Source organism: Narcine bancroftii, chromosome 1 (assembly GCF_036971445.1).
Source record: "Narcine bancroftii isolate sNarBan1 chromosome 1, sNarBan1.hap1, whole genome shotgun sequence".
Lineage (NCBI taxonomy): Eukaryota > Metazoa > Chordata > Chondrichthyes > Torpediniformes > Narcinidae > Narcine > Narcine bancroftii.
Window position 1 is genome coordinate 279327981 of NC_091469.1, and position 12323 is coordinate 279340303.

At 38.4% G+C, this 12323-nt stretch overlaps 1 protein-coding gene and 1 pseudogene across 3 annotated transcripts in view; one reads left to right on the top strand and one right to left on the bottom strand.

Annotated features, from left to right (window-relative positions):
• cars1 (cysteinyl-tRNA synthetase 1) overlaps positions 1-12323 on the top strand; it is a 99127-nt gene that overhangs the window by 44080 nt on the left and 42724 nt on the right. For all 3 annotated transcript variants that reach the window (XR_011345578.1, XM_069900784.1, XM_069900777.1), the window contains 6 exons: positions 895-983; positions 3316-3437; positions 6374-6486; positions 9354-9482; positions 11137-11266; positions 11638-11741. Coding sequence is in view for 2 of the 3 variants with exons in the window: in XM_069900784.1 (XP_069756885.1) it covers positions 895-983; positions 3316-3437; positions 6374-6486; positions 9354-9482; positions 11137-11266; positions 11638-11741 (687 nt within the window). In the remaining variant the exon portion in view is untranslated. The remainder of the gene's footprint in view (positions 1-894; positions 984-3315; positions 3438-6373; positions 6487-9353; positions 9483-11136; positions 11267-11637; positions 11742-12323) is intronic.
• Positions 7812-8270, bottom strand: LOC138754126 (small ribosomal subunit protein uS9-like; annotated as a pseudogene).

The window sequence follows — 12323 nt, forward strand, 5'->3', positions numbered from 1 at the left end:
CAGTGCTTTTCCACCTTGCAATGTGATTAAGACTTTTGCTGGTTTGAAAAATTGTGAAACCAATGAAATATCAGAACTCGCTGGAAAAGAATCTATCAAACAAATCTTTATTCATGCCAAGATCACCACTCCAAAGTGTGGGAACTGTATACATTTTCTTTTCAAATTAAAATTTATTGTTACATACTGATATACAGTGAGAAATTTGTATTGCAAGTAGTCCAGCAAGTTGGCCATACATAGTACAGCATAAAGACACAGTATGAAGTGCAGGATTTTAATTAGAAGAGAGAGATCGATTAGAACTGAGCATAAGCAAAATTCTTTCACTTGTATGAGGTTCATTCAGGAGTCTGATGATGGCCAGAAAGAAACTGTGTTTGAATCTGATGATGTGTGATATCACAGTTGTAAATCTTTTCAACAGAAGGAAAGTGAAGATTGTGGGGTTGGGGTGGGTGAGTCTTTTAACAGGTAGACTGCTAGTCCAAGCCTGTGGAGAATGTCATTGGAGTTGATGAAATGGAGGTGGGTTTGTGGGATGATCTGAGCAGTGTAGGTTGTCCTCTGCAGTTTTTTTCTGGTCTTAAATGGTGCAGCTCCTGTACAACACCGTGATGCATCCTGGCAGAATATTTTCATTGATGCATTTATAGAAGTTGTTGACAGATGGAGGTGATGTGCCAAATTTCTTCAGGCTTCAAATAGAGGTGCTGATGCTCTTTCCTGGCCATTGTATTGATGGGAGTAGACCAGAACAGGTTTACTTCAAAGAACTTGAATCCATTTCTTTTGAAAATATTCTGACTTTTTAAAAAATCTACATATTGGGTTTTATTTCAAGGCTCCTTTTATACACTATGCACTATTTCTTAAACTGTTTTTGTTCTGCAGGTTCTGCCTGCAGATGTTTTGACTCGAGTGAGTGAGTACATTCCTGAGATTGTACAGTTTGTCCAGCAGGTGGTGGATAATTGCTATGGGTAAGTGCTTGCTTTCTGAAAGACTAATCCAAATGCTTTTTATATGTTTTAATAATGTAATTGAGGATTTACATTGGAAATTGGAGGCGGAGGACAATTGCATCTCTCTGTGGATGAATACTTCATTGAAACACTTTGTATTCTAAATTAAGTATTGCACAAGCAAGATAATTAAGGAATCAAATAGAGTAGGTGGTTTGAGCAGATGTAAAGGACTAGAAATTCCCAATTCTGCAGTCACTGCTGCCATATGACCCAGGCCCTTTCACACTACCAAGTACATGTGGGTTAACCAGGAAATTTACCTGGTAACTTGCCCAGTAATTGTGGGGTGTGAAATGTCCTGTCCCGGCTGGGCAGGTCAAATTCAAACAGGCTTGGAGAGACATTGGAGGGAGAGGATGTCACTCTTTGAGCCCAGCCAAGTTAACCGACAATCACCTTCTGGCCATGTAAAAGCACAACCTGCTCTTTCATTGTCACCGCTGAATCTTAAAATCCCCAGTTGCCGATTTTACCAGATAATTCATACTGCAGTGTGAAAAGCCATCCTTCTTGGGAACTCTTCCTGGTTCTTAGGAAGGTTGGCAGGAATCAGCAGTGTGAAAATAGACCTGGCCTTTTCCAAGCCCCTCAGTATTGACTTGCAAGCAATATGACCCTTACACAATAAAGCAGAATCACATTAGTAAAGGTAAAGCAAGTTCTGCCCTTCAATGTTCATAATCTTCAAAGATGTGAATAAAATCAATTAATGTCAGAAATGTATATTATTTTAAGAATTGTATCAATCAAAATTAGTTTTAAACAATTTAAAATCAATAAGGAAAACTCGATGAATTTAAAACAGCTGTTACCTCCATATGAGCAAGTTGTCCCCGGGCAGATTCAGCAGGTAAAGGGAATATTATGCTTGTGCTTTGTGTGGACAATCATAAGAGCATAATCTCCTTGAAACATACTTAAACCAGTGATTCTCAACCTTTTTCTTTCCACTCACATAAGTATTCCCTGTGTCATCGGTGCTCTGTGATTAGTAAAGGATTGCTTAAGGTTTTAAACATACCTAATTGACTCATTATGTGCACAGTTTCATAACTCCAAAGGAAATGGAGCAATGACATTTTTTCTCAAGCAAAATATTTCAGTAACAATTGCATCTAGAGCAGTGATTCTCAGCCTTCCCTTCCCACCCACATACCACCTTAAGCAATCCTTTACTAAGCACTGATGGGGGATTACTTAAGGTGGTATATGAGTAGAAAGGAAAAAGGTTGAGAACCACTGCTTTAAAGTGTGGTTCTTGTTTAAGTTTAGAAAGAAATTAAATATGCCATTAAAGAATCAAATATTGACTTTCAAAAGACATGGGTCCTATTTATGGACTATTATCATAACCTAAAGAATTAGGGTTGTTCTGAAGCTTTGGTACTATGCTGTCCATCTCCAGGTTGTTGTCACTTGATTCCTACATGTCATCTTTTAAATTAGATTTTGAATTATAAGTGTTTTTTGCATAATATAAACATCAATAAAAAAATTTGAAAAGAAAAAATATAATAATAATAAATAAAGGGTGGACACAGTGGTAATATTTCATCCCACTGAGGTATCAAAATTCAGGGATTAGTTTCCAAATTGGCTGTCAGCCATTTACGATTAAGATGAAAATAAATTCCTTATCCTGAGGGTTGTGAATCTTTGGCTCAATTGCTGAATATATTCAATGCCAAAAGATGAAAATGTGTAAAATTTTAGATATTAACAAAATCAAGGGATGTGGTTTAGTTCAGTAAAGTGCCAGTGAGGTAAAGCATCAGCCATGATCAATGAATGATTAAGCAATTATGAGGGGCTCGAAGATACTGGACATGTTCAAGTGTCTTCAGTTTTGAAGATCTATGAACTCCTGGAAATTATAGTCAAATTTAAAGTTGGTAGAAGCAGGAAAGATGAACTAAAAAGAGGCACCCAGGAAGAATGATTTTGTCTTGAATATCAAAAATAATCTGGGAATAATTATGATGAAATTTGCTGAGAGAGAGAGTGAAGCCAGAAAGGTGGCAGTTTACTCTGGTAAAAATTGAGGCACAGAGAAGAATTACATTAGAGATGTATTGTAAAATAATTAGAATTTGCTTGGACTGTGTCAGAAATCATCAAGATGGTATGTCAGATATAATGATTAGATACAAAAAAATCAAAGTTGATGATGAGTACTATTTTTGAATGGATTATACAGAATAAATATTAGTTAGGGTCAGGAGATCTTGGCCTTGGGCAGTATTTTTGCTGTTTGTCTTCAATAAATATCTCTGTTGTATTTTGCCAGGTATGTCTCCAATGGTTCTGTGTACTTTGACACAGTGAAATTTGACAGCAGTGAAAATCATTCATATGCCAAACTGGTGCCTGAGGCCGTTGGAGACCAGCAAGCACTACATGAAGGAGAAGGTGAGAATTTCAGGAACATATACAGTATGTCAGGTCAGCTTGAGCGCGCGCACACACACACACACCCCTCTCTTTCCCCCCCCCCCCCCCCCCATGCACAGACACCCACATGCAGACACAAAGCCTTTTTCTTCATTATTTATTGCCACAAATGCAAGAATTAAACAAACAACAATGTCAAGGAAAACCCAGTAGAATTTGCATTATCCAATTTGGCCATCTAATGTCATTCAGGGCAATTATCTCATGCAAATTGGAATGAAATGCAGTCAGTCACAGCTTGGAGCAGACCCTACTACCCAACTAGTCAATGATGATCTATGTGGTGTTCTGGATGGGTATCCTATTTGCCTACCCTTGATCTGTATCCCTCTTGTTCATAAATCTGTCTAAATGCCTTTTGAATGTTGTTATTGTGGCTGTTTCTGCACTTTCTTATGTCAGTCCATCTGAGATGTGGACCACTCTCTGAGTTGGGATAAAAATAGTCTCTAATCCCTCCTGAATCTTTCCCTTCTCACCTTAAACTTGCCTGGGAATCATATATCCTGTGGGGGGGAAAAAAAAGCTGTGCATATTCACTTTATCCATGCCCCTCATTATTTTGTAGACCTTGATAAGATCGCCTTCTGTCTCTTTCACTCTAGAGAATAAAGATGCAGCCTATCCAATCTCTCCTCAAAACTCAACCCCTCCAGTCCAGCAACATCACAGTAAATCTCCTCTGCACCCCTTCGAATTAATTGATGTCATATATATTTTATTGATGTATTATATATATTATATATATTGATGTCTTACCAATTCCTGTAGAGCTGACTCATAAGTTCCTGAGTTTTGTTCTCTATACCCTGTCCAATGAAGGTCAGCATGTTCAATGCTGCCTTATCCACCCATGTTCCCATTTTTAAGGAACTATGCACCTGTATCTATGCTGACTACTTCCAATCAGTCCCTAACTATTCAAATGCAAGTATATCCTGTCCCTCTGAATTCAAATTCAGCAGTTTTTTAACTACTGACATCAAGCTATCTGGCCTGTGGTTCCCTGACTTGACCTTGCTGCCCTTTTTAAATAACAGCACAAATATTAATCACCTTCCAACACTTCATACAAGGCTAAAGATTATGAAAACGTCACAGCAAGAGCCTCTATAATTTCTTTCCTAGCTTCCCACAAGATACAAGGATGCATCTTTTGCTAGGCCATAGATCACTTCGATGCACTGCAATAATGTTAAGAAATTCCCCCATGGTCGTTCTAATATGGTTCCTCCAATTCCCTGGCTTCCATAATCTCTTCCACAGTCAAGGCCGATGAGTATTCATTCAAAATCCCACCCATCTTCTGTGGATCCACACAAGGAAGGCCATACTGACCTTAAATGGGCCAATTCTCTCCTGTACTACACTTTTATTTCTCTTGACCTTGTAGGTGATCTTCTCTCCCTAGCTATTGTAATATATATAGATATAGAATTTCTTGGGATTCTCTCCCTGTAGAATATCTTGGTATCCTCTATTATCCTGCCCACCACCTCGATCTCATATTCTTTTTGTCCTCCTGAATTCCATCTTAAGCATACTCCTGCACTTCCTTGGTCATCAAGGGATTTTCTGGATTTGGGCATCTAAAGTGAGACATATGACCAGAGCCTCAATAATATCCTTCAGCCAGGGTTCTTTAAACTTACAATCCTTAACAGGAACAAGCCATGCCTGAATTCTTTTTAAATTTGTGTGTCAAACCTTCTCTCTTTTCATACATTCCATAAATTGCAAATATCTTTTCCCAATTAACTTCTGCAATTTCCTGCTTGGAAATCAGTCTTGCCCCAATTTAGGACGTTCACCTGCCAGACCAGTCCCATCTTACTCCGACTTTTAAATCTTATGGAATTGTAGATCTAAATGAGCATGTGGTAAAAATGGATAATAAGGAACTGAGTGAGGGGATGTGGCTGATCAGAATTCTCTGAGAGGGAGCATAGTCTTGCTGATGCAAATGGACTCCCTCAATGTCATGAAAAAATAAATAATGTTGCTTCCTCACTTCAGTCACTTGTCTATTTTGTTCCCCAAGATGAGGTCCAGTGTTGAGCCCTCTCTAGTAGGGCCCTCAGTAGAATGATTGAGGATTCTCTCTTGTATGTACTTCAGATTTCATCCTGACTAAGACCCTTATACTATGGCTGCCTCAGTCAATATTCGAGGTTAAAATCTCCCAATAATATTGCTCTATTATTCCTAGAGCTATCTGCAACTTTTCTTCACATCTGCTCTTCCATTTCCCATTGACCATTGGTCCATCAAAGAGATCATTCCTTTGTGTTTAAGTTCCACCCATCTAGCTTCACTAGATGATCTCCCAATAAAATCCCCTCGAGGCACTGTTGTTGTCTTCCCTTTTTAAAAAATACAACCTCCACCCCCCCCTCCCCCCAAACCACCTCTGTAATCTGCCCTTCTATTACATCTGTAGCATCTGTATCCTGGAATCTTGTTCTTCGCTCAACCATGTTTCTGTTGTGCCCATAATATCCCTGTCTCCCAAGCTAATCCTCACCCTGAGTTCATCTGTTTTCCCTGTATTCTTCCTGTGTTGAAGTAAATGCAATTTAAGCTGTGGGTCTTTCCTCTCGCTTTGCTGTACACCTAGCTATCCTGTCCACTGCCCCCTGCCCCCTACCAGTCTGTCTCTCAGTATTGAGATTATGGGTTGAAAGACAATGAGGAAAAAAGGTTCAGTGTGGATGTAGTGGGCCAAAGGCACCTATTCGATGCTGTGGGATTCCATGAGACCTCACTACATGGTGGAGTAGGTCTGAGCGGCCAACTGAATTCACATGTCTTGAGGGTGAGTGGAAGGCTCCAATATGCAAAAATCAAAATCATTCTATTAACTTTTTCATGGGAGTGGGAAAATGTTCTTGCAGGTGATCTAAGTATTTCAGCTGACCGGCTGAGTGAGAAGCGCTCTCCTAATGACTTTGCACTGTGGAAAGCTTCTAAGCCTGGAGAACCATCTTGGGATTCACCCTGGGGAAAGGTAAGAAGTATGTCCTGCATCCGTCACAGCTTAAGTACATTGAAACCAAGCACGCTTTTAAACATATTTTAAATGTATTCTTGATTAAGGGTTTTTGCCTCAAAATATTGCTTGACATGGTGGCTGCAAGTCCATCTGAATTCATCCAGCATTTTGTGTGTTGCTACACTGTTAAATGTTATTTGGTTGACAAACTAATTGGGATTGATGAAGAACAATTCACACTTTTTTGTTACTGATTTCAATCTGAAAGCTCCACACTGAGAGGGCAACTGATTGTCTGGTACCTGCTTCCTTAAACTTTACCATTAACCATTCCGTACCTCGATTTTAGCTTTTCAGGTGTGGGTATCCAGTATATTATAAAACATAGAATGAAACAGCACAGATCATTGCATAATAGTTCTGCCTGCTTATGAATTAGTCTCTTATTAAATCTGTTCCCTTCAAGTATTTATCCACCTCACTTTTCAATGTCACAATTATTTCTCAATTTATGAAATAGATAGCTCCCTGGAAAAGATTTGTAAAGTGATAAAGCTGGCCGTAAAGTATTATGGGTATTTTGATTCCATGTTTGCGAATGGAAGAGAATATTTGTTATTGTGAAAAATAGATTTAAAAGTATCTCCCTTAAAGAGTCAATGGCAATGTAGTGAAAATTCCATAAATCAAGCATTCTTAAACTGAGATGTTAACTTGGCTTTGACAACCTTTTCAAATTGTATTGCAGATTGGTACAATTTGTGTTGGGAGGGGAAAAAAGTTCCTGTTGTCTATTCCAGATATTGTGGCGAGGTCACTACTGCTACAGCTAGGTTATAGCCCTAAGGCTGTAGCTTGAATCCACAGGTGAAGAAAGATGCACACACCAGTAGAGTTTATTCGACATTGAGTTTATTTAGTGGCAGCTCTGCCTTTTATCGTCACCACCGGGGTGTGGCTTGAGCGGGCTAGCTGCCAATTGGTTACCTCAGATATCTTGGCCTTGATTGGGGCCCCCTGCGATCCACCAGCAGTGATTGGCCAGTTTCATCACTGCCAGCGGCCAATGGAAGCAGGCGTTTCAGCCCCACGATGCTTTGCCAGTCATTGTGTTTGGCCATTTCCTGTGTGGACCTGAGGCGTGAGCTGCTACAATATCAACTTTTTTTCCATTAGAAATTCTTTAATATTTTGTACTATCAAAGCCACATGATTTTTAAATTACACTCTCAATATTCCTCTTAAAAGTCTGTGATAAAAATATCTCATTTTATAATCATCCTATAGGATTCACATCAAATAATTGTTTTCAGTATCTTTTTTTAAAAAATGTTAGATATTTATTGGCCACAAATTAAAATAAAACATTTAATGGTAAGATTTTGGTAACGTACACAGGCACCGGGACCATCAAATTTCTTGGCCTCACAATGATGAGGATCTACAACCAGTAGAGTCCTGTCATACTGTATGAGGATGTCCTTGATCTCCTTCTTGGAAGCTTCATCTACATATTTCTGGTAGTAAGCCACCAATGTATTATAAATGGATTGACTGATCTCGTAGATCTGAGATACGTGACCACCACCCTTCACACGAACTCTTATGTTGACTCTTTCCTTGCCTAAGAGCAGAACTGGTTCTAACAGTTTGTACTCTAAAGTCTTTGGCTCAGTCTGCTCCAGAGGACTGCCATTCACTTTGATAAGTCCATTTTCCCTTTTTCAATGGGCATCAGCAGTTGCCGTTTTCTTTCGCCCTAAGACCTGAACGTACTGCAGGGGTCCTTGAGTGGGCATGTTCCTAGCTCAGCAGCAGCAAAAAAGGCTGTACGTTGATATCCTTGCTGAATTTAAAATTCAGCATATTTGCTTGGTTTTGCAATCTTTCTAAAGCCAACGATCCTTGATTTTTAAAGTAACTTTTTAAAAATTCTGTTTCTTTCAAATATTTTTCTTGTGATTGGCCTCCTTATGGGACACAAACAACTCTGTCCTGCAGCCTATTAAAATTATGCCATTTACTTCCTATTTTCTCTTTAGTTCACATTTTTTCATAATAAATTTCATCTGCCTTACATCAGCCCATTTTATCAGTCTGTCTGCATCTTGCAAAATTCTGTTACCATCTTCCAAGGCACACAGCAATTCCTGTTGTCTGCTTTCCTTGTTAGTTTTATGAGTGTAGATTAACGTATATCAGAAAATGTAGTGGTCCTGTAATGACTTGGGGCGAGGCTGGGGGGAGGAGGAGGGACACCACTACCTACTTCCTCCAATCTCGGGGGAAAAAATAATTAATTCAGTAAAGTTCATAAATACATTCTGATTCTGTTCGAGGATCATTGATCTGAAATGTTAGCTGCTTCCTTTTCACTAGATGTTGCCAGACATGACAATGATCTGCACCATTTCTGCTTCATTTCTTATCAACATTGCCTTTGTCATTTTAACTTCAGGGCTTTATCTTTTGCCTAAAATTTCATGAAGTAAAACCTCAAATACTTTCTGAGACCCCAGTTAAGTATCAATTGTGCAGCCCTTTTCAACCCTCACTGTTGCTTTTTCAAAGAATGTGATCCAATTAGTTGAAAACATTAGGGTCCTAATCCAGATTCCAAGCACTGATGACTTTTGACCCAATAGTCATCAAAAAGAATGTTTGTGTGTCTTTTTTTCAGACAGGTTCCAACAGCTACAATCCACCAGATTTCACATTGCTCCCATATCAAATGAAGATTGTAATTTCCATCCCTATTTGTTTTCATTTGCAATTCCATTTTAGTTTCTTTTTGTGTGCTTGATATTTTGCATTTTCTAGTACAAATTTTTAATAGTTAATTTTTCATCTAATCCATTCTCCGATTTCTCTTTACCTGGCAGGGACGTCCTGGTTGGCACATTGAATGTTCAGCAATGGCAGGTACAATTCTAGGACAATCCATGGACATACATGGAGGAGGGTTTGACTTGAGGTTTCCTCACCATGACAATGAGTTGGCACAGTCTGAGGTAATTAGCTTCTGGAGCCGGGATGTTGAAAGATTTTTTGCAATCTTGAGATAAAACTTTCACAGTATTGTGAAGCAGTAAAGAGCTAGATGTGACTTGACTGCAAGGATTTATTGCATACATGGTCCTTTGATGACCAATGCATCTTATTTTCTCTTAGGAAATTTTGGGTAGACAGTTAGAAAGAACCAAAAAAGGCTCAGTATATCAGGCCATATATAATTCCAATTTCTTGCTTCACATAGCAAAAAAGGTCTTAAATTTCCAACATCTAAGCTGATAAAGTTAATTAATATTGATGGGTGTAGAAAAAATTGTATTTGTTTACTCCAAAGATGTATATCAGAATCAGTCATTGAGTCATTAAGTACAGGTACTCTCCAACTTACCATAAGTTGGAATTTTGCCTCCATGCATGGAGTACCAGTCTTAAAGCAAACTTTTTAATCAAATCTTTTTTTCATCGTGGATTTGACAATAACAACTTGAAGTTTCCTGAATTTGTCAATTAACCTTGGTGAATCTTTCCACATTCTGGTCCAAACTTGCATTGTTAGTCAGTTTCCCGAGGTCCGTATGCTGAGTGTGGCCATCTTGATTCCTGTGCACATGCATAAATCTTCAGTTGGTGCATGTGCGATGGGTTCGTGTATTTGAGTTGGGTTGGCGCATGCTCAAGAGTGAAGCGCCCTTACTATATTGATTTCACACCCTTATCTTGCGCATGTCCAACTCAACTCCAATGCACAAGCCCACCATGAATGCGCCAACCGAAGACTCAAGCATGCGCACAGGAATCAAGATGGCAGATTCCAGGCTAAGGATCCTGGGTCACTGACTAACAAGGTAAGTACGCACATTTTGGCTCTTACATGCCCTGTATCCGTGTTATAGTTTGTCAAATACAACATAAACTGTATAAATTTTATATTTTATCTAATTTTTTTTAAATTTTGGTCGTATGGATGAATAGGTCACAAGTCAGGAAGTATCTGTACATTTATTATAGACTTTTGTTAAACATTCAGTCATAATTCTAAATTACACTAATTGGATGGAATTTGGTTATGTTCACACAAGGATCAAGAAGCCACGAAAAAACTTAAAGAACTGAATATTTATTTCAGATTTAGAAGTGAATGCAAAGCATTTCTATAGGTTATATTTTTGTCGATATGTTTCTTATCCTTACTGTCAATACAACTGGTGATCTGGTCTGATCTGCGAAGTCCAATTTATGTTTTTAACAAATGACATGGGCTTCAGGTTTTTGTGCAAAAGCATTTTGTGGGAAGTTCTAAAATATTTTGAAACTCATGAACCCACAGCAGAAAACAAATCTTAATTCATCACTTTTTGCAATTTCTTGGAAGTAATAGAATAAAAATATGGAAGTGGTGATTTTTTTTTAAAGGCCTGCACAACCATACTTTCCACAATGTCTGGAAGTCCCAAAGCAGTGCACTGATGGCAATTTGAAACTGAGTAGTCTGTGTAATTAGACTTGAGCCCACTGTGGGCTGCAAACTGAGCCAGAGCTTTACTGACGTTATGGCAAATGAATTGGAAATTTCAGTTATGCAGACTGGTTGTGGATGAGAACATGAATAATCCAGTCATCGTGTTATTGAAAATCATCTCTTTTTGTCCACAGGCATATTTTGAAAATGACCACTGGGTTCGATACTTCCTTCACACTGGGCACTTAACCATAGCTGGCTGCAAGATGTCAAAGTCTTTAAAAAATTTTATAACCATCAAGGAAGCACTGAATGCAAACACAAGTAATTGTTATTTTTGCTTTTATTACCAATAATATTATTAAAATAAAGCTCCAATAATTTGCTATCCAACTATTCATAGATCCTATTGGTTCAGCACCTGGCTCATAAGTGATGTCTCCCCATAATTGTCTGAATCCCACCAGAACCCTGGTCCCAGTGCACTTTTCAAATTTCCTGGGTTTATTACAATACTATGTAACATTTAAAAACAAAGAATATTTAAATAGATCAGAAAATCTGCCAGTCTGTCACTACCAAAGTCCTGAGCACATGTGAGTTTTATGAAAGATGGCATTTCTTTTTGTGTTTTACTCAGACATAGTTTCTTCCATTCTCTGTTTTCATACTGTGATAATATCACTTGGTTGCAGATCGGCAATTGCGTTTGGCATTCCTCATGCATTCCTGGAAAGACACATTGGATTATTCCAGCAATACCATGGAATCTGCCATTCAATACGAGAAGTTCTTGAATGTAAGTAATTTAATTCTCCTTTATTTCATAAAAATACTGATTTATGTGATCTTGGGAATATAATTATATTTGAAATAACATCTTTTCCCACATCAAGGTTTCAAAGTGAAACAAATAAAAATTTCAAGGACAGAGAGAGCACAAAATTGTTTTGAATGTTGCTTTAATGACTGAGAGGGTGTCTTGAGGTTTGGTCACATACTAACTGGTCATGGTTAGGATCATTGAACACTACAGCACAGAAACAAGTATTTTTCGTCTGTGCTGAACCATTGTTCTGCCTAGTCCCACTGACCTGCACCCAGACCATATTCCCACCATACCTCTTCCATCCATGTACCTGTCTAAATGTTTCTTAAAGATCAAAATTGAGCCTGCATTTAACAATTCAGCTGGCAGCTCGTTCCATGCTCCCGCCACTCTGCGTGAAGAAGTTCCCTCTAACCTTCCCTTTAAGCTTTTACCCATGCATCTTTAGCCTATGTCCTCAAGTTTTTATCTCACCTAAACTCTGGAAAAAGCCTGCTTGCATTTACTCTATCTATATACATCATAATTTTGTAGACCTCTATTAAATCTCCC